The 23,155-nt window shown below is 40.0% G+C and overlaps 1 protein-coding gene across 2 annotated transcripts in view; it reads right to left on the bottom strand.

The window, feature by feature from the left end:
* Positions 1–23,155, bottom strand: part of USH2A (usherin) — a gene marked incomplete at both ends in the record, with an annotated part of 772,061 nt that overhangs the window by 25,158 nt on the left and 723,748 nt on the right. For both annotated transcript variants that reach the window (XM_082613798.1, XM_082613799.1), the window contains 3 exons: positions 5,126–5,334; positions 6,206–6,444; positions 8,315–8,524. In XM_082613798.1, the coding sequence (XP_082469924.1) occupies positions 5,126–5,334; positions 6,206–6,444; positions 8,315–8,524 (658 nt within the window). The remainder of the gene's footprint in view (positions 1–5,125; positions 5,335–6,205; positions 6,445–8,314; positions 8,525–23,155) is intronic.

Genomic DNA, 23,155 nt, shown 5'->3' with positions numbered 1-23,155 from the left:
ATTCAACCATGAAGACAAATTTGATTCTCATCTTTTAAAATAAGATATTTTCATAAAGTTATAGGAAAATTTTTCTGCAAATACTGAAACAAGAGCTATCAAGCCCTCTTTAAATATTTTTTAACACAAATTATGCTTAATATCACAATGGAACATACTATTGTATTTGTCTGTGGCTTCCCACTGTCACTTAATTTTGGTAGATTTCCACTTCTCCCCTACATCATAACAGTACAGACAAAGAGAAGGCTTGTAAATAGTACAAAAATAGAAATGTAGGGGCTTTACTTGCCTTGCAGGATTTGGAGATCTTCCTGAGGAAAAAGAGTGATCAAACTATCAAAATAATCAGGAATAAAGGATTTGAAGACTGAGAAAATGATAACAGCTACTATGCCAATAAAGTAGTACAATGCAAGTACAATAAAGTACTTGATGTATTTTATTTTATTTAACCCTCAAAACAATCTTGTAAGAATTATTTCCTAATTTTTCATGTGAGGAGACTAAAGTTTAGAGAGATCAAATAACCTGCTTAATGTCAGTAGCTGGTAGGGGACAAAGGATCTGAACCCAGGCCTGCTTAACGCCAAAGCCCATGTTTTTTTGTTAAAATCAGTACACATTTATTTAAAGGAGCATGATTTACTAATTCACTTTATGGGTGCCCTTCAGTGGTGAGTGGTTCATCCTGATTGTTAAATATTCAGGAATTTTGTGAGTTGGTTATTAAACCCAGCCACTATTAAAAACTAAATCATATAAACCTAAATAAATTATATTAAAACAAAGGTAACAAATATTAAAACTTTGTAACTTCTTAATTACGTCACTACCTTTTATTATCTATGCTCTCATGCTGTTCAAACCTATTGTATCTGGATGGTGGAAATATTATATAATGGTACACAATCTTTTCCCAACTCTGTGTTCAGTGCTGTCACGTTGGCAACTTGAAATCAGCCAAGTAGGAGTACTTACACCATGGAAATTGCTGAGCCCTGCAAATCAGGACATTTTTCTTTCACGGAGGCCAGTTGTTAAACATTTACACCTCACCTCTGCTCTTCCACTGCAGGTGTAATTCAGGCAGAGGGGGCAGAATATGTTGCTAATGCTTCTCTAGACCCTTTTCTGATCACGTTTATATAAAATTGCAAATACTATTTTCAAAGCATCTTCTGGTTTGTATTCTTTGATCCACATTTTCTCTCTGCTAGTTTGTAAAATGAGTTAAAAGGAACATAAATGGTATTTAAACCCCATACAACAGCCAGTCAACTATTGTGTTTTTCCATGTCTGGGGATCCAGTAAACAGATGAAGAGAACCCTTCCTCCTTCAGTGCTACTGCAAACTTCAGCCACTTCTTCAATGTCAAGAAAGAATAGAAAGGCAGGACATCTTAAGTCTGTTCATTCTGTTCCTCCAGCATAAGGGGAAAATGTCTGGCAAAGACTAAGTTTCATGTTGAAAAACAGAATTGGTGATAACCTGCAAACCTCACATAGCTGTTTTGGCCTGGCCTTCTGGTGAGACACACACAAAACCTGGAATAATTAGAAAAATTGGCTGATAAATATACAGATCTCCCTTGACTTAGGATGGGGTTACGCCCAATAAACCCATCATAAATTGAAAAATATCCTAAGTTGAAAATGCATTTAATACACATAGGCTACCAATCATAGCTTAGCCTAGCCTACCTCAAACGTGCTCAGAACACTTACATTAGCCTACTGGGCAGAAATCATTTAATGCAAAGTCTATTTTATAATAAACAGTTGAGTATCTCCCATAATTTATTGCAAACTGTACTGAAAGTGAAAAACAGAATGGGTGTCGGGTACAGAATGGTTGTAAGTGTATTGGTTGTTTACCCTTTTGATGGCATGGCTGACTGGGAGCTGCCCTCAGCATCATGAGAGAGAATCATACTACAGATCACTAACCTGACAAAGATCAAAATTCAAAGTATAGTTTCTACTGAATGTATATCACTTTGGCACCATCGTGAAGTCAAACCATTGTACATAAGGGACAGTCTGTATTGTAAACGGTAATTGCTTCTCAAAGATGGCGGTGGTGTTTTGTCCCATTCCTCGTAAGGAGTCGCGTTTTTTATTAAGTCAGAATTCATTTGACTACACTTTCATTTCAGGAATAAATGTTTCTCACAGTTCTTTTTGGGTTTGTGAAGGGAGGATAGCGAGAGGAATACGCAAAAAGGTAAAGGAGGTTACACGATTAGGCAGTAGATATTACGAAGAACGATTACACTTTGCTTTGATTATAGCTTGGGTGACAAAGGACACTGATTGTGTGGTGCCAACAGTAAACGTGAGACGTTCTGGATGCATTCACTCACTCACTAAACAACACATTTTGGGTATCTAAGACACTCTGCTTAGTGCTGGAGATAAAATGGAGAGAATGAGAGCCCAAGGAAGGGCACATTTAAGGGGAAAGATTCGCCTTCTGTTGGGGGTCTGCCCAACTCAAGCTGGTTATGAGAAGTTCCAAGGGAGACAAGGAAGCTGGGTGTGAGGGTCTGGATTTCAAGCAGGGAGCTCGGGGAGGAGGTGACCATTTGGGAGTCAGCCTTCGGAACTGAAGCCTTGGAGGAGATGAACTCACCTGAAGAGGGAAGAGGTGAGGCAGGAAGGACAGGAAAAAAGAGGGAAGGGGATAAAAGGGAAAGTGTGAGCAGAGAAAGTTTAGGGTTGAGGCTTAAAAACCTTGGTTGGTGGAAGATCAAGCAACTAAGCTAACACTGAACATCCAAAGACACAGGTTTCCCAGGAGAGACTTGTCATGAAAACTAAGGGGAGCCACTTTCTACCAAGGATTGAGGCTTCAATCACGTTGAATGTTCCCAAGAAGTCAACGTGATTACTGGTGTAAAAAGCCCACTGGATCATCAGTGTGGAGGTCAAGGGCAAATTTAGGAAGAGATTTTCGTGCAGGGATGAGGTGGAAATCAGTGTGGAGGAAGTTAAAGAACACACGGGAAGCAAGAAAATGGGAAAGCACTTGAAGACCATTCTTTAGAAGAGTTGTGCCCTGTCGGGAGGAGCCGGGGCAGGAACCAGAGGGGAAATGGAGTCTGTTTGCCTTAACATTAGAAAGATAGAGGCAACAGTGATACACTGAAGATTAAGGATAGAAAAATGATGAATAGTAGTGAAGGAAGTGGTATCAAAGCACAAGAGGCAGGTTTATTTCAGATGGAAGGACCACCCCTTCCTGCCGTGTCCCTGGTGGGAATGATGCAGATGCAGGACACGTGGCTGTCTGGGGTGGGAAGCGAGCAAATTACTGACTGATGACATTTCCTTTCCTGGTGAATGACGAGGCAAGGAGTTCTGCCAAGACTCTAGGGAGAGGTGGGTGAGGGTTGTATAGGCTTGTGGGAAAAGGATGAGAAGAAGTGGAAGGTCTGAGGAGGGTGGAGAAGGTCTCAAATCTCTATTACAGAAAGTAGGTAGTGAGTTGACCAGGTTAGCACAGCAGTACCGAGGGTGCTGCTGAGCTGGGTGATCCTGAACTTAGAGTAACACTTCTACCTTCTAGGTGTGGAAACTGGAGGGGCTTAAGCTCTGGCTTTAGCTCATCATATAGCTCCAGGAGCCTCACTTCAGATTCTAATTGATGTGAATGGCATCCTGGAATTGTAGTGCACAGTCCACAGCCCTGCATCAGTTTTCTCATCTATAAATTTGGTTAATAATAGTACTTAACTTCATAGGTTTGTGGTAAGGATTATTTGTAAAATGCCTGAACAGTGCCAGGAACGAGCAAGTGCTCGCTAAAAATGACCTCTTGCTAACCTCCTGCCATGTTATGGCTCAGGTACATTAAAGTCTTCGTATGAGGCAGTGAACTTTCACGAATGCATAACTCTTACTTTTAAAAATGTCAGTGCCAAATACCAAAGATGCGGTTCTAATCTGATATCATGTTTCTGGAAAGCAAATTTGCAATAAGTGTGCAAAGCCTTAAAATACTTAAAATTCCTGATGTAGTAAATTCCATTTGTTGCCATTTAAGAAGATAACCAGACATTCAAAGATTTGTTCACAAACTTTCTCACCACATTTATAAAAGGAAAATATTAGAAACAACTGAAATGCCCAATTTATTCGTAGGATGGAATGTTATATAGCCATTAACCTTGGTGGCTAAAGAGTTTTTAATGCCATGGGAAATGCAAATAAAATAATGTCAAGTATAAAAAGCAGACTATGAAATTTTCATTAGAGTATGATCTCAGCCATGTAATAAAAACTCTGCATAAAAAAGGGATTAAAGGAATGAATTATGCCAAAATATTAATGGTGGTTGCCTCTGGGTGTGGGGGGATTATAAGCAGGACTGGCTTCATGGTTGTGTGACCTGTGCAGCTGCCCAGGATCCCGCATGTAGAAGAATTATGGACTTAGTTTTGATGCTCTGCTGTCATTATCTTGAAATTGTTAATGATTTTTGAACAAGGGGCCCCATATTTTCATTTTCCAGTGGAACCTACAAATTACGTAGCTGGCTCTAATTATAAGTACTTATTTTATTCTTAATACCTTATGTATTTGCCATTTTTAAACAGTAGACATATAAACCTTATAAAATCTGAAAAGGACTTATTTTATAGAAATGTAAGGAGGCCCCAACTGATTAGCTAATTGCCCTTTTCTGCACTCAGTAGCCCTTTTGCTTTTCCTGGCAGTGCTGTATATCAAAGCTTTCCAGAAATGCGAGCTATGACGCCATGTCATTTGAAAAGAAAAGGAATGGCAAACTTCTCTAAAAAGTTATCTCAAAATAAAGAAAGAAAAAAAGTCATCTTAAGTGTTTGTTTTCATCTTACCCATGTATTAGCTTTCTCTTAATTGGTTTTCATCCCATTGCTACATGAAAAATCTTCCTAAATTCACTCTTGATTTCCATATTATTTAATCCAATGGGCATTTTCCCCCAATAGTCATGTTCACTGATGTCTCAGTAACATTCAAAGGAACTGAACACTCAGTCCTTTTAGCAAACTGTTTTCCCCTTACCTTTCAGGACAAGCTTCCCCTCCGGCTGCCCTCCTACCTTTTTGGCTTATGATGGCAGCCACTTCTACTCACATTCTTTTTGGGTGATGAAGCTGATCCATTCAGAGGCCGTGCTGCCCAAATCATTGTGGGCTACCACCCTCAGCTTGTAGGTGGTGTAGGGCTGTAGACCCTCGAGGCTGGCTCTCGGCCCTGGCCCAGTGTACTTTGTCTCGGTTTGGCTGGGAGTACATGGGGTGGCTGAATCCGGAGGGCAAGCCATGTAGAGTTGGAGCTCATAGCTGGAATGAGAATGGACACATAAAGAGAAAACAGGCAAAGGAATTAGTCTAACTCTCTTTTAAACCTGTTGATATTTTGTTTTCACTGAACTGTCAGCTCTTTCAAATTCCCATTTGTGGGAGACTGCTCTCAGAAACACTTTATTTAATGCTGTTGGAAATGGGCAGCAGATGGAACCAGAGAAATGATAAGAGAAGTCACATGTATACACATGCTGCTGTCCACCCAGCAGCCAGGAATCCTTGTTGGTAGAGATATTTCTCTCTTTTTAGAAGAGAGTGATAAAACTGTTCTTCTCTGTTGAAAATAAAGAATATCTTTTTTTCCTCCAGATTATCTTGAGTGAAATAACTTCTGTGGTCTTTCAAACAGTGGTTCATTATGACATTTTAAATTAGATCAAGGAAATTCTGATTTAGTCACAGAAGTTTGCTATGTTCTAGCTGAGCCCTGTAGAATGAAAAATTCCAGGGAACCATGAGGAACAGCACATCCTTTCAATGAATGGAAACACATTGCCTTGTCCTTTTTTTTTTTTTTTTTTGGATGCACTGTGCGGCATGAGGGACCAGGGATCGATCCCGTGCCCCCTGCAGCGGAAGTGCTGAGTCTTAGCCACTGGACTGCCAGGGAAGTCCCTGCCTTGTCTTTCTTATTTAAAGAAAATTTTGTTGTTCACCTTTCTATCCTTAGCTGATTTATGACTGAAACACTTGGTGGGGAATGTGACCACTCAAATCAATTGATTTGTCTATTTTGCTACAGGTGTCTGTTCAATCAGCAAGTCTTCCTTGGGGAGGGCTGAGTAGCTGCATGTCTGTGTTCATGTCTTATTTCGGTTTCTTTGTCCTTTTGGCTCTCCCATGCTACCTTTGAATGACGCCGTTGGGGAACAGGGGGGGACTCCACTGGAAGGAGGCTGTCCTCGAGGCCAGTGTCTGGATCTGGGGAGAGGACAGTCCTGATGGCGGAGCAGAAGGAGTTCTCAGCTCTGCTGTTGGCCCTTGGCTGCAACAATTGAAGCAAGTGCAGGCCTCCACCCCAATGGAGTAGGTCGTGAAGGGCTTCAGGCCATGAAGCGTCTGCTGGGTGGCCAGGCCTTCAGCCAGCTGTAGGAGGAGAGAGAAGACTAGACGAGGCCCAGTGGCAAGTCACAGACAGTTGGTTCACTTTTATCGTGTACCATGCATTCTATGAATAGAGTGCCATGCTAGTTACTCTGGGAGATGCACCCTGGCATCTATCACAATATTTACCCTTAGAAATGACCAATCCAGCTGGAGAGGCATGGCTTAAACATGCAAAAACATGCAATGAGATAACAGTTTGATAGAAGTTTGAGGCAACAGGATAAAAATCACAGGGAACAATGTTGTCTATTACCATAAAGAGATATTAGAAAATGGCTCAAAAATCACAAAATACTGACCGAGTTCTGTGACCCTCAGAATGATGCCTTTTTGAAAAACAAAACCTATATTTGAATTATATTTCTAAGTCAACATTCACTAAGGTCCATATTCTGCCACTGTTACTTCATGTAATTTTGGGGTCAAAACTCCCCTCAAATCCCCTCAAATCTTAGAGTATTTAAGAGCTTGAAATATATATTATATATTTGTATATTTACATATATTTAAGAGTTTGAAAGTCCATGTCTTCCTCTAAGGGTATTGATCTGTATGAAATATAGTTTTTTCCTCAATTATCTTTGTTGCATTATAAACTTTTTGGTTTATCTAGAGCAAATATTTTTACCTTATTGTGCTTTTATTAAGTGCTCTTTGGAATAGAAGAGTTCAGAAACTAGAAACTCATTTTCACATTGACATAAGCAACATTTAATTAAGAAGAGCTACCTGTTGTTTAAAAAAATGCATACAAGGCACTCCAAATAGAAATTATTTTAGTTTATTAATATTATCATTTTATAAGCATGGATAATCAAGGGTTGATTGTATTTACATCATCTATATTTATTGAATCGGAAGCCTTGTAGAAAATATGCTAATATTTCTTTAACATTCCACACAAGACTTCCTTGCATGTGAGTTATCTTTTGAAATTGTGTTTCACTACCTGCAACGCTGGCCTCAGAGGATTTCTCCACACTTGCCAAAATTGTTCCCTCAATTGGTCTAAATAATTTATCATGTCATACCAGAATCTGTGCAATTTCTCTATGAGGTTTGTGTGAACAAAGTATTCTAATCTATACTTATTTATGAGAAATGTGAGAGTGACACCAGCTGTCCTGCAGAGAAAAGAGAATTCATCCCCTGGCAGGTAGTCTCTTCATTTAAATAATGCAGGAACTGGTCTAGTTGATTATTTAGTGTCCCTTTCAGTGAATGGCTTGGCTAAAACACAGTGTGAACGATGATTTCCCTCCACAGACCATCTTGTCTCCTTAATGTGCCCCAAATGTGTTAATACACAAACAGTGGAGTAGGGCTGAGCTGAGCTGTTCTATTGTTTCTGCCAAAGACCTAGAACTTTCTAGAAGTCACCAAAACAAAGTCTGAGATTTCAGTGTGCTATTAGAGATTTGCTTGTGCCAAAATGGGGATTCCGAGGATATCCTTTGCTCTACTTTTTCCTTTTTCATATTAAGATTTACACCACCAACAGAGACCCTTTGTTGGCCCCTTACTATAAGCCACTACTACGTTGAGTGCTTGACATGTGTTTTCTAATTAAATTAATTCAACTCATTTGGTTATCTCTAAAGTCTTAGGTTCTTTAAAAGATCTGTGGGGTCTTTAATACCACACTTAGCCATCCTCTCCCAGAGCATTTACATATATTCTGTACGTTTCCTTACACTCTTTCTTTGCAGAGGGATCTTTGTACCACTAAGGTCACCACAGGGCAATTGAGAACAGATGGATAAGAAAGAAGTATCAAGGGGAAGAAAAAGCAAGGACACCATGGTTTATGATTTGTTTTAAATAAACCAATCAGAATGCTGCTGCTCACCACCATCTGGGCCCCGCTGGTATCATTGGAGAACAATCTGTAGAGACTGACAATCCCGTTGGGCTTCCGGGGGGCGCTGATGTTGACCACTGCTTGGGTGGCAGAGACCGCATGGAACTTGGGGGCCCTGAGACCTTCGGGGGGGGCGGGCCCAGTTCTACACCGCGTCCAGCTACTGGAGGCTTTTCCTGCTGAATTCACGGCCCAGACCTCCAAAAAGAAATCAATAAGACCAGTCAAAAGCCAAATAACCTCAGGCTGCAGAGAAGTTGGCAACTCAGAGCAACTGAAAACAACAGAATGAGATAAACTTGGATCTTGCAACTTTGTAATTGCAAAGGAGGGCAGGTCCTTCCTGTTTTTAGCCTTTGACCCTGTGAACACAGAGGGGGTCCTATTAGAGTCCCGATTTCTGAACGCAAGCTGGCTGATGGCTGATTTAAGCCTAATGAAAAACTGCTCATCTCTGTGCGGAGTGTGGAGTGATTTTGTCAGCTTCTGCAAAGTGGATGGATCTGCAGACTCCATAAAACTCAGCAATTCTTAAACCCCGTCCCCACCCAATCTGCATGAAAATTGAATTTTCCTTTCATCAAGGAGGGAATAAACATATGGAAGGAGGTGTAATCTTATTTATCAAGCACCATTTGTATAATTAAACACGAATATCCTAAAAGGTTGCCTTAGGTCATCATTTGCATGAGTAAGTGATTTGTAGAATGTCAGGTACAATAGACAGAGTAGATGGATGTGTGAGTGGATAGGGTTAAATTAGGCCCAATAACGGCCAACTACACAGTGATCAATCAGGATGATAGATCTAAACGGCAATACAAGCAGACTGTCTGCATGTTCTGGAGTCTTCCTTAGTAAGCTTTCATGTTGTGCAAGTCTGACCTCAGGAAATTTTTCCCTCATTTGGTGTCTTTGTGTATTTATATATGTAAATACACACACACAAATATTACAATATATACAATATATACGCTATATATAATTACAATATATACCATTATATGATATATACATGTTTTATATAATTATATAGGTATATATACATATATAAATTTGTTCTGAGCTTTTAAAGACAAGTCTGGAAAACTTGTTTGATTCTATAGTACACACGTTCTAGGTGTGCGGTGTTAAAAGAACATGCGCAATGTTCAAAATACGAGATATTTAGAAAACACTGTAGCAGAATACTTTGCACTGAGAGTTTAGTTTCATTTTTATTTTGCTTTCACATCAATAATAATTTTAAGAGAATACATAAATGTTGGAGAGATTTTCAGTACTTAGGCTAACTTCTATCAATGTTTCTGTACTTTTTTTTTTTTTTGCAGATTTCTTTGTAAAAGTAAAATTTCTGATGTTGTATTGCTCTTGGATTGCTGTCAAATGCAAATCTTCAGCCTCTTGCTGATAGGATTGACAGAAACCCCGTTTTTTTCCCCGGTTTCATTGAGAAATAGTTGACATACATGCCACATTTTAAAAAGAGGTAACTAACCTACTTACAAAGCAGAACCTGTTCTTTTCAGAGCTCTGATCCATTTCTCTCATAGTCTGCATAATAACCACTAACATTTGTATAAATTCTATACTTTACAAAGCACTTTAACAAATGTTCACTGACTTGGTCCTCACAACACAACCTTGTAAGGTGGCTGGAGAATGTATTAGTAGCCCCTTTTACAGATGAGGAAATCAAGGCTCTGAAATGTGACTCTCCTGTTCAAGGTGACAGAAGTCACTAGAGCTGAAACTAGAATTCTACTCGCCAATAAATTTTATTGCTCTTCCCAGTAAACTGTGCTTCTGATTCTGTATGTCATCCATACACATAAATAAGATACTCAGGATCATGAATATTAAATGGCTTTTCTATAGACAATTACCTACCTGCAATTCTGGATTAGGTAAAGTCTCTTAGCTTGCAAGGGTAAATAGACATGCCCAGGTTGTCTCAAATGATAGAGGTTTGTTTTGATAGGCCCAGGAAACTGTCTTAGCTATGGGAAAGCTAGGCTCCACGGAAACCAGAGTACAGGGCAGAACACAACTGTAGCTGCTCTTAGCATCCGCTCTGGAATGGCCATGGTCAGTCTTACAACAGGGAGGGTAGCTATAGGAGGTAACTGATGAGGAGGTCAGATTTTAGGGCTGATGAGAACGAGTCGTGGACTCCCCAGTCTGCTCCAGACTAACCTCTGTTACTGCAAATGTCTTGCGGTGGGGTAAGGGGAGTATTTTTGATTACACGACAAGTAACAAAGATTGAAAGGAGAATATTCTTGAGAAAGGGATGCAAAATAAGGTGCACATATTGATATCAAATTCTTTGCCAAGAGAAGGGCTTTGGTTGGTGATTTAAGGGTGTACAGAGTTTTAGTGGGGGCCACAAAGGATGGAGAAGAACACAAGGAGGAAAGAGCAACTGGGCTTGACAAAATAAAAATTCAGCAAGTTACCAATTAATTACTGAGCATCCAATCTATTAAGGCTTTTTAATGCTGTTGTTGGAAGATAGGACTAGACCTCATGCCTTTCTGCATTACATGGGCAAACGGGGGTGGAGGAGTCCTAGTTCCAAAATGTAATTTAATCCATGGTATTTTACAATACTTGCATCTCGATAGTGTGGTATTTTGCTATGGATCTTTAGAAATATTCTCTTCTAAAACCCAGGCAATACAGAATTCCCCATCAGTAAGTGGAAATGTATGTAGGATCTAGTGTCTTTTGTCTTTGACAGGAGACCTTCATAATACAGTGCTTTTTTCCTAGTCTTTCTTTTTAGTATTCAATCAATTTGAGATCAAAATAGCATTCATATAAATCAACATGCTTATGCAAAGCAGGAGCAGTCTATTTACATGAGCTCCTCTGAAAATGAAAGCAATGAAGAGAAAGCTGTGCTAATGAAGTATTATGGATTTCACAAATCTTGCACCAACAAGGCATTGTCTCTTATACCAAACCACCAGAAGAAAAGTCAAAAAGAAACTGTCAGTGATATTCTTTCTTTCTCTCTCTGTCTCTCTCTCTCGAGGTAAAAAGTCCTTTATCCAAAAATCGCTGTAGATTTTTGTCTATGCCCAGCTAAACAAGAGATAAAGGAACTAGGGCTTTCCTGGTGGCTCAGTGGTTAAGAATCCGCCTGCCAATTCCGGGGACACGGGTTCAAGCCCTGGTCCGGGAAGATCCCACATGCCGCGGAGCAACTAAGCCCGTGCGCCACAACTACTGCGACTACGCTCTAGAGCCCACGAGCCACAACTTCTGAAGCCCGCACACCGAGAGCCTGTGCTCCGCAACAACAGAAGCCATAGCAATGAGAAGCCCGCGCGCCACAACGAAGAGCAGTCCCTGCTTGCCGCAACTAGAGCAAACCGCGCGCAGCAACGAAGACCCAACGCAGCCAAAAAGAATAAATAGAGTAAAACAATAAAATAAAATAAATAAATTTATTTTAAAAAGATAAAGGAACTAAAGTATAGTTCAAGGTTTAGAATAAAAATACTAACAGATTATGCTTATGATTTATTTCTACTGAGAAATAATGGCCCCAAGATTTGGGTCCATCTTTATATGGTAGAGAAAGAAAAAGCAGAGATCTTGAGTGGGAAAATTTGAGTAATATGCCCTGATCTTTTATTTTTAACAAATCAAGAAATTAAATATCTTGAGAACAGACGTAGAGTTGTCTACTTTGTCTATCTCAATCTATCCTATCTATCTATCAATCAATCATCTATCGCCTATCTATCTACTTGTTACCTAACTGATAAGCCAATCCATCTGGTTTGTATCCCAAGATTCCCTCACATGATCATTGAGTATATAAACAGTGTGTGAGCTACTCACAAAAAAGAAGGGACATTTTAAGAGCTGGAAACAGAAGTACAGCTTATGAATTCCATGGCCAAGAGAAAAAAAAGTAAGGATACTTTTATCTTTTGTTTGTTCAGAATATCCTTAAACCCACAGCATTAGTGGAATTGAACATATTTTTTATAATAAAAAAATTAGATGATTAAAATTTCCACTGAAGTAACTTATTACTTGGGTTTAATGAACACTCGCACATGTGTGTACACACACACACACACACACACACACACACACACACACACATTATAAGAGTTAGGAACTTCCCAATGCAGAGCTGTTAAAAATGAGAACAAGTTAGGACTGGCCAAGTTGGGGTGTTTTCCTCTCTAACGTTTTGGATGAAACAGCGAAAGGAGTTACAATGTAAGAAGATGTCATAGAAAACACAGGTTAACTATTTGAATAAATTAAAAATAACTAAGATCTAACCATAAAGTCTATAACTGACTAGTGAAAGAATAGATCTATTTGTTTTCAATCTAATTTTTGATATCTAACTAGTGACTATTACCACCTTTATGCTGTTTTCCATTAAAAAATAAAATTGTTCTTTTATTTACTCTGCTCCCCTCCCCATCCCCCAGGTCTAATCACTGTATTTTGCTTTATAAAGTTTTAATTACATGAAATGTCAGCATCTGTCACCACGCTGCCCAGATCTCATTGCTGTGGAAACAATGGGCTCAATGTTTGTCCTCTGTTGAAAACTGCCTCTTAGAAATCTTCCTTCAGAGGAGTCTTTGTCAAAATGTGCTCCTTGGCTACAATCATCAAAATCATCTTGCATACTTGTAAGATAATTTATAGTGAAAAGATCTCAGAACCTGCCTTTTTAACAGATTTCCAAGTGATTCTTGTGCCCAGTCTTATTTAAGAAACATAGAGAGCTCTTCTCTATAGAACCAGGTACACAAATCTAGGCACCATACATTTTTTCAATTTCTGTCCATGTGTTGTCTATTTAGAGTTGTACTTTGCATTACTTTTGTCATTAACTTCAGCCATTCAAATAAGCACATAGCATGTATCTGATTGCATATGTTACAATTGCAATGATCACCACTGAGTTTATTACAGTGGCCACAGTTCCAAGCAGAACCAGAGTTCACTAGCTTTGGAGAACAACCATTTGCTGCCTAGTTTTCCCTCCAGGTGCAAATTTCTTGAAACACTGAACTTTCTGGAACTTGTTGGGTCTATTTTTTCCTTACAGCCCAGATGAATATTATTAACTATTCTAAAATGCTCCTAATTCCTCTCATCCAACATTTCTCCTTCTAATTTTATTCCAGAAGGAAAGCAAGAATTTGTGAAAGGAAGCATTTGTAATAAACTTTGTGAAAGAGAAAGAGAAGGACCCACGACTCTGCCGAGGATGGGAGAAGGGGAGATGCTTCAGAAATTCTCCTAGAGTGGTGGCCCATTGGGTGCTTATGTCACTGACCTAGTTATGCTTTAGCACAATTTCCACACTTAACTGTGAAGTAGTTTTCATTTCAATGCATTGTCTCACTCAGTGGCTCATAGCTTTCTAAAATAACATTCCCCAGGACTGATATTTTCCAAGTGTAGTCTCACTGCAAAGAGAAACTCTTAATGTACATTTCCATATTTCCAGGGTTTCTTGATGTGTTTTTCCTTTATCATGGAATAAAAAAGTCCTTAATGGTAAAAATACCTTATGATTCTTTTGGCTGAGGAAATGCTACAAGTCTTGATAAGACCAAGAGAACATACCTAGTGATGCTTTCTATACTGTTAGCATCCAGTTGATGTCTACTTGGTCTTGTATTTGCTATCGTATTCCATATAAAAATGGATCACAGGAATAACCAAATTCAGCTAATGATCTTTCACAAAAACCCTCTAACCTCTTGACTCCTAATGTAAGTGACAGTGGCTATCCTTGTCCTTGAAGCGATTTGAGATTTTGCTCTTTTTTCCAGGCTGTTTGTTATGAGTTGTAGTATAACTGCTACTCTCAGAGGATTAATCCATGGAGGGGTTTTTCAGTTCTCTGCAACTTCTGTGATATTCTAAAACACACTTCCTTGTGGAATAATGATAATTTTTGATGAAACAGAGACATTTCAACAATGTTGTTTCATATCAAGCCGCATTAGGGAGGCAACATCATTATAAAAACTGGAGAATGTGAAGATATTTTCGTGACGATTCACATCAGAAGTAAACAAAAATCCAACATGAACAGCCATGCCAGTAATTAATAAGAAGAGTAAATAGGTTGCATGTTACCAGGCAAACAATTAAATTATTTGTTTCTTAGGGGCGTGTAATGAGACTGTTATCACACTCCCAGAAGAGAGACAAATAGATATTAAAAAGGTCTTTCCGATACCTGTATTGGCTGAGGCCAACAGCGAATTCAATAGATTCGATCAAAATCACCTCTTTTTTCACTGCTCCTGATTTATGACTTGGGCTGTAGTTAGTCATCACTCACTGCAGTTTGCTCTCCAGCACTCATAAATTATGCCTCATAAATAAAAAGATACAATCAAGGAAATCATATCAATTCATCTACAACCTTGGAGTATATTTTCCCATGGCACTCATGCTAATGTCTTTTTAAAGGGTAGCTTGCTGTGGGTTTTGAATATGTTCGAAGAGCAACGTGCCAAAATGGGCTTTGCCAGGACTGTGGTTAAGAGAGACTCATGGCTAAAAAGAGAAGGCAATAAATCTGAAATGATAACAAGATTTAAAAAAAAAAATCATGAACAGTCCTGTAGGCTGCGGTCATAAAGGAATAACTTGCTGAAAAGCTCTGTGTAGCTATCTGTTTAACCATCTACCTATCTGATTTTCTTTCATCATCAAATGGACTTTTTTCAGCATCTCTGTTTGCACGGTGCTTTGCTGGGTCCATTAATAGTTATGCTTTTACAGATATGGTCCTTGCGTTCCGGGATTCTTTAATCTAAAACACTTTGGATCAGGCAAGATGGAACACAATTTTAATTGAATTCTGGGACCCAGGGGACGAAGGGTACAGCACAACATTGTGTTGCTTTCTACTGGTGCTTTTGAAATTCAGAGATGTGAAGTTAGTAAAGAGATTACAAGATATTTTCCTTACTAGAAATGGGTGTCTTCTGTCACTACTGCTGAGCACACAGCCTTGCCCTTTGTGGGTGCTCAATAAATATTAATGGCTCTCTTCTAAAATATAAGGAGGGGAAAATTGGCTTCAGTAGTAATGGGGAATGCTGAAACTAGCTTTCATGTGATGTTTGTAATGATAATGAAAATTTGGAATTTATCATACTCTTTTTTATTGCTTGTCTTTTCTCTCCCTGAGAGAAAATAGGAACCCAGTCCCATCCAGCTCTCATGGAGGATACGTAAAAGTAGGTCATGGGTTTATTGAGCACTTATACTTTTATAAGGGTATTACATGTACTAATTTATTTCATCCTCTCAGCAATCCTATGAGGCTGGTATTAGCATCATCACCAGTTTACACACAGGGAAACAGAGGCACAGAGAAGTTTATGCACCTTGGTATGTGGTAGGGCCAGCCTTCTAATACAGGTATGTGATGTAAAAGCCTGAACTCTCTACTTTTTTCTATTGAAGGAGGGTCTGGACACGTCTTGTAAGTGTTTGAGATCCTGCCCTAGAGCTGTCATTGACCCCTGTACAGACTGGCTGTTTCTGCAGAGAACAGCCCCAAAGTGAGGTGGTGACAATGACCGCAAACATCCCAGCATCCATACCTGCTGCCACGTGTCATGCTTTAAACAATATTGCATGTTATACAGAGGCAAATACTACTCAAATACTTTCCCTACTGTTCCAAACATGTGTAAATGCACGTAAGTTCCACTGTGTTAACTGAGATCATAACTATACCCTACTAACGTAACACTGGAAACATATCCTTTCTCCACAATTAGTAGCTAGAGTAAGCTAAGCTCACAATCACCAATCATGATTAACATCTCAAGAAGTGATAGTATAGTGAACTAAGTAAGGTTATTTATCATCCATACTCACTGAGCCATTCTATGTGCCAGGCACTATTCTATGAGTTGGGGAGACAACAGTGAACAAGGCTGGAGTTAACATCCTGTTAGGGAGAGCCAGCCAATAAACACAAAACAAAAAGGTGATGATACATGCTAGAAAGGAAACAACTTACAGCATATAACAATGGAGCAGGGAATGGTTGAGTTGTCCAGGAGGTGCTCTCAGGAGGTGATAATCAAGCTGGGATACTAAGGACAAGAAGGAGGCCACCACATGAAGACCTGGGGGAAGAACATTCTAGGCAAAGGGAGGGCAAGTGCAAAAGGCCATGAGTCTGGAGTCTCAAAAAAGTTTGGTGCAGCTGGAATTGGAGAGTAAGGGCCAGAGAGTGACAGGATGATGACAGATGTGGACAAAAGTCAGACCATGAAAGACCCCACTGAGTCAGAGAGGAGTTTGCATTTCATGGGAGGCCAAGGGAGGGTTCCCCATAAAGGAGCGACTATCTGATTTACATTGTAGAGGGGTAACTGGATATTGACTAATTCCTATATATTTATATCTTAAATTTTACTTTTATATGTGAGTGACACTGTCCTGGCCTTTAAATTAACTTATTTAAAGCTCACAGCAATCCTACTGAAACATGCTGGGACCTGGGACCCTTTGCTGCAGTGCTTGCATCTGGACAAACATCTCCTCGAGCTACAAAATACAAAGAAACTATAAGGGACTAAAAATAACTATGTGCATACAGGTTTGGGGCAAGATTATGGACAAGAAGATACAAGAAGACCAAAAAAAGCCAACTGCCACTTCTGAAGAGCCAGGAGCAAAAGTGGGGTAGTGCACATGCCCCCTGCACTCAACATCACCAAAGGGGTGGACAGATCACCTAAGCCACCCTCTGACCCGACCCACGGACATATCCCTACCCTCACCCCATGTAAGGAACCAGCTCCCCGCTGCCTTGGCGAGCAAGCAAGGAAACCTGTTACTTGTTCTCGCTCCCCTCCTGCTGCAGCAGGGGCCCCGATAAAGCCTTGCCTGCATTTCTTGTCTGGCCTCTGATCAATTTATATGGATTAAGGAGGCTAAGAACCCTGGTCAGTAAAACTACTAAGGTAGGCTTTTTCATTCCCAATTTTACAGGTAAGGAAACTGAGGCTTAGAGAGTAAATTACTGGCTGAGGACACAGAACCAATAAGTCATGCAGCCTAGATGACTTGAGGACACTGTGCTTCAGCAGAATGATGACGGGATTTGGGATCAGAACATCTGGACCCAAGTTCTGACTCTCACATTTTTTGACTGGGCACCTCACTGGGTCATTCAGTTTCCTGATTATATGGAAAAAATAATCTCTACCTCACAGGACTATTCTGAGATTTACATGCAATGAAGTTGTTATAAACTTTGAGGAATGCGGTGGTGGATAAGTTCATTTATAAATATTTTATTAAGATTTTGAAAGCCCCAGAGCTGTACACAAACACAATGTGAAGTAACCGGAGGGGGAATTTAAGAACACAGTCTTTAGAACTTGAATTTCTATGTTCAAATTCGAGTTCTCCTGCTTACCAGCTGCATCCTTGGGTATGTTAACTAACCTCGCAGTGCCTCAGATTTCTAAGGGTAATTGTTCAGAATAATCCTTGTCTCAAATGATTATTATGAGTTAATGTATGTAAAATTTTTAACATAGTCTTTAGCACATAGCAAGCACTAAATACATAATGATGGTTATTATTATATTATTTGTGTGAAAAGTCAGGATATGACCCATTGGAAGAGAAAGTGAGACTAAATAGCAATTCTGTAACTCACTTCTGGGTCCATTTAGCTGTTATGGATCAACAATAGATTTGAAAACCCTCACTGCATTCTGAGGTCAGCCCTCATCTCTCTGTGTCTCTGTCTCTGGGTACTTCTCCACTCTAGAACTCTGAGGGTTAGAATAAATAAAAGCCTGGCTTTTCACAAATATTGCTGCTGCATCAAAATCTGTTGATTGGGTGGCATCCTCCATTTAACATTATTATTAATTAAAATTTCTCAAAAGCACCCCAAAGTATGTAAAAAGAAAATGGTGGAGCAATTCAATGGATTCTTCGAAGTGAAGAATTTTGTTTCCAAGTTCCATTGAAAATATGCCTTTGGGAGAGAACTGTACAGTTTCCTAGACACTTATAGGCATCTTAGTAATGATCAGATCCATCAACAGATAGATATATCAATTTACAAGAGAAAGCCTCGACCATCTTCTTAAAGATTTTCATTGACGGCATCTGATTTACTTCAATATGTTAACGTTTTTGTCACCATCTGTAGATTTGATTGCTTCATAGAGACCAAGACATTTATTTGGAACTTAATGGAAATACACCATTAGCCCAAGTACTTAAGTGCAATCCTCCTAAAGCCTTCAGAGTTACTTAGTGTTTTATCAATAATCACAGAGTGGCAAGCCAAAGCTTGCCAGGTGATCCTCTAGCCCAGAAAGAATTCTACTGGAGAAGGTATTGTCACAACATGGGTGAGAAGCAGCGCCAATCTGGGGTACAGGGGATGTGCTGGGTATTCTCTGTTTGTCCCCAGACCCATTCTCTGCCCTTCCCTGCTCCTCTCTGTAGCCCGAGAAGCTGGTTCTGCAAACTGCTTTACAGAAGAAGGAGAAAGGTTTTGTTTTCTCCTTCTCTCTCTCTTTGGCATCCTGGTTTGGCAACAGGCTGCGTTCCTTCTCTATGGGCACAGCTTCTAAATGGCAGCCCCACCCCACTGGCTATAGCATTGACTGGGTTCCGGAAACAGCTTCTTCCTCTTGTCCTTTTAGGTCTAGAGGTAATGGCTTCTGGCTCTGGCTAGTCCCAGAATATGTTAATATCCCTTATTGATTCTCTTAATCCTGGCCATACCTCCATAAAGTCTTTTCATTAAATGCTCTTTAAATGTCCTTTTAACATTTAACTGCTTCCTGCTGAGATTCTGACTGCTGGAGGGGAGAACATTTTGAACGCTTCCAAGGTACCAATAACAGTGTGTGGGCTGAGAGATGCATTTGCTCATAAGGATGGAGAGATTTGGAAGAGCATTATTTGTGAGACTGAAGAAATAGAGAAATAGTCCTTCCTCACGTCTCTATGGAATGCTTCTCGTCTTTAATATCAAGGAACCACCCGTGCTCCTCAAGACCATCTGGCCAGAGAGTGGAATGGGAGTGTCCGGGAGAGTTTGGTGTGGGGACTGGGCTGTCCCTGAAGATGAGGAGTTGTCTGTTTCTCCCTAGGTCTGTTGTGCCACCATTCAGATCTCTCTGTTCACAGCTTACACTACTATCCGTGTGTTTTTACGAATACATTGTTCGTGGGTGTGTTTCTTTGTCTTATCAACTAAGCTTTAAGCCCCTGAGGGGTAGAGTCCCTGGTTTTTAGCCTCTTGCACCGATCCTAGCAACTAGACATACACTCTGAACTTGGTGGCTGCTTAATAACTACAAGTTATTAAATCCTCAACTTAGAGGATAAAGGGAAAGAAGGAAAACATGTCTCACCCTTTCCTAAGTTTCAAGTGACTTTGGAGAACCTTCATTTTTATGGCTACCTCGCTAAGCAGGAACCGTTTGTGAAAAGCCATGAGGGCAGGTTGGAATTCTACATTAGCTACATTCACTCGGAGGAAATTTGGTTGCATTGAACGTTTTATGCCCAGCAAACAAGCTTCCAACACAGAGACAGGAGGATCAATCATGGCTTAAGTGAGTTGGGTCAACAGGAAGGTGAGAAGCAACCCATCTTCAGACGAGTAACTTGTCTCAAAGGCAACAGAGAGATAGGCGCTTAGGAGTAGGGCCCTAGGGGGTGCCATGAGGGACAGAAAAAGAACAGACGTGCTCCTGTGTGCCCTCACAGGTAGAGGTGACCTCCTGTTGCAACAAAAGACATGATGGCCAAAAAGGACATGGTCCCTGGCCCGAGTGCCAGAATTCAGATTTCCATTCACGAAATGTCCTGATGGCCTTCAGTCTAAGCTGTGGTGCTCAGGCTCTAAGGTGTTAGAACGCATGCACGGCTTGAGTCAGCCAATATCAATAAATCATTTAAAACCTTGAACTGTGGGAGTCGTGGGTGGGAGCAGCTTAGATCGCGAAGGAGAAACTAACCAGACAACAGCCTCCACGCCAGTCAGAAATACATTAGGGGGATTCATCCCTGATTAAATGCAAGCCAAAAGCCAAACAGAAAACATGCTCAATGGATTTTCTCTAAATAGGATACCAAAAAACTCTTAGGAAAGGAATGAGTTAAGGGTGACGGTAAGAGAAAACAAGCAATCTGAAGCAAGTTGCCAGTTGCGGAAATGTAGAATCAGACTATCAGAGTTCGAGAGAGAATCTTATCCATGGGAACATGGGCAAGTTATTCTTTTCCTGGGAAGCGAGTAGCAAGGACCAGAAAGATTGAACTGTCTCATCAAAGGGGCATCACACCTTCAGAGCCAATTGTGCTCCTGGTTAGAGATATTTACGTTCTAATACCCGATGAATGACTGTTAGTGACATAAGAATTTTGTTAACCTGGCTCTTTTCCCTCTTGGAAGAAAGCACCTCCTTCTTTTATTTAGTGGGAGGCTGAGGGTAGAGTGGGGAGGTGGCCCTACTGTGTAGCAGGCATCCTGCTGGACACACAAAATTTCTTAGTTCTCATAATACACCCTTTTTTTTTAAAAGATTTTTTTTGGATGTGGACCATTTTTAAAGCCTTTATTGAATTTGTTACAATATTGCTTCTGTTTTATATTTTGGGTTTTTGGTCACGAGGCATATGGAATCTTAGCTCCCCGACCAGGGATCGAACCTGCACTCCCTGAATTGGAAGGCAAAGTCTTAACCACTGAACAGCCAGCGAAGTCCCCAATATACCCATCTTTGAATGAGCAAGTGAGGCTATAAGAAATTAAGTATCTTGCCCAAACTGTATGATTTTCATTCAGTTTTTCATCTGGAAAACAGAATGGTTGTGAGCATCAAATGGGAAAGAACATCAGGATTCTAACCATTTCACAGTAGCATGGCTGCTGTGTGCAGTTGCGGGGGCAGCTCTGGTTTCTGGCTGAAAGTGTTTCCCACATACCCATGAAACCCTGACCGAAGGAGGGGGCCCTATGCCCAGGCCTATTCAATCATGGTCATTTATTCTCTTGCTCACAGGAACGTACATGGTGCTAAGATGTCAGTAAGAGTCCTGCCCTTGGTTGGTTTATGGATATTGGATGTCAGAAGTCCTCTTTCCACTCTGAGGTGGGAGAGTAATAATAATAATACCTGTTATTATTATGCTAGTTGAATAGCTACTATGTATGAGGTACTGTCCTAAGCATATTCACATATCAACACATTTCATCCCAAAGCAAGCCCAAGAGTACAGTGGTGCTCCTATCGACACTTTAAAGACAAGGAAACCAAAGCACAGAGAAGGGCGGAATCACGCAGTGCTAGGGTAGTGATTTTCTCCGACGCCTGGAGAGAGTCTGGTATAGAATGAGGCAGCACTATTTACAATAGCCAGGACATGGAAGCAACCAAAATGTCTATCGACAGACAAATGGATAAAGAAGATGTGGTACATATATACAATGGAATATTACTCAGCCATAGAAAGGAACGAAATTGAGTCATTTGTAGTGATGTGGATGGACCTAGAGTCTGTCATACAGAGTGAAGTAAGTCAGAAAGATAAAAATAAATATCGTATATTAACGCATATATATGGAATCTAGAGAAATGGTACTGATGAACCTAGTGGCAGAGCAGGAATAGAGACGCAGATGAAGAGAATGGACTTGTGGGCATAGGCGGGGAAGGGGATGATGGGACAAACTGAGAGAGTAGCACTGACATATATACACTATCATGTGTAAAATAGGTAGCTAGTGGGAAGCAGCCGCATAGCACAGGGAGATCAGCTCGGTGCTTTGTGACCACCTAGAGGGGTGGGATAGGGAGGGTGGGAGGGAGGCTCAAGAGGGAGGGGATATATGTATACATATAGCAGATTCACTTTGTTGTACAGCAGAAACAAACACAACACTGTAAAGCAATTATATTCCAATAAAGATGTAAAAATTTTAAAAAAATGACACCAAATCAAGGCAACCTGAGGTGAAGGAAGGAGAGAAGGAATGAATCCAACAGTATCAAATCCTGCATCTCAGGCTCCCAGAGGGATTCTTGAGAGAGAAAAAATTGTTTGCACCTTTTCCTTGGTTTCAAGGAACTTCTTTAGTCCCTTTCCCAGACAGGTGAGCAGAAACAATTCTCTTCCGCTTAAGGGAAAGTTGGCTTTCTATCACGTGGAGTGAAATAGTCCTGACACCTTACTGATGATGTAGATTTTCTCGAGGGCCTAAGTGGGACTCTTATTTAGTAAACTAAAAAAATTAGGTTTATTATTTATTTACATTTATATTTTATAATATACTTCTAATTCATTCAATAAATTTATTAATACATAAATAAATTAGGTTTCAGAAACATCGCTATTGATCCTTCCATATATTCATTTTGGTGGCGGATAATGACACGACTATTAGTGTATGAAGCTGGCCTCATATCCTCACTGGCTTTTTAAAAAAAAATTTTTATCAAAGTACAGTTGATTTCCAATGTTGTGTTCATTTCGGCTGTACTGCCAAGTGACTCAGTTATACATATATGTGTTCTTTTTCATATTCTTTTCCATCATGGTTTACCATACGACATTGAACATAGTTCCCTGTGCTCTACAGTAGGACTTTGTTGTTTATATAGTCACTTGCTTTGATCCAACGTAAAGCTAAAAACTGTTAGAAAATCAAATCGCTTAGGGTCAGAAAATATTCTGTGAGATTTTACAAATCCTAGATGACCAAGGCCAATGAAGAGAAGTCAATGTTTGATGAGAATTTTTAAAAGAATC

Source organism: Mesoplodon mirus, assembly GCF_964341445.2.
Source record: "Mesoplodon mirus genome assembly, chromosome: 3".
NCBI classification, from domain to species: Eukaryota; Metazoa; Chordata; class Mammalia; order Artiodactyla; family Ziphiidae; genus Mesoplodon; species Mesoplodon mirus.
The sequence above is the reverse complement of the archived record's forward strand: the minus strand, read 5'-3'. Positions and strand labels throughout refer to the sequence as shown.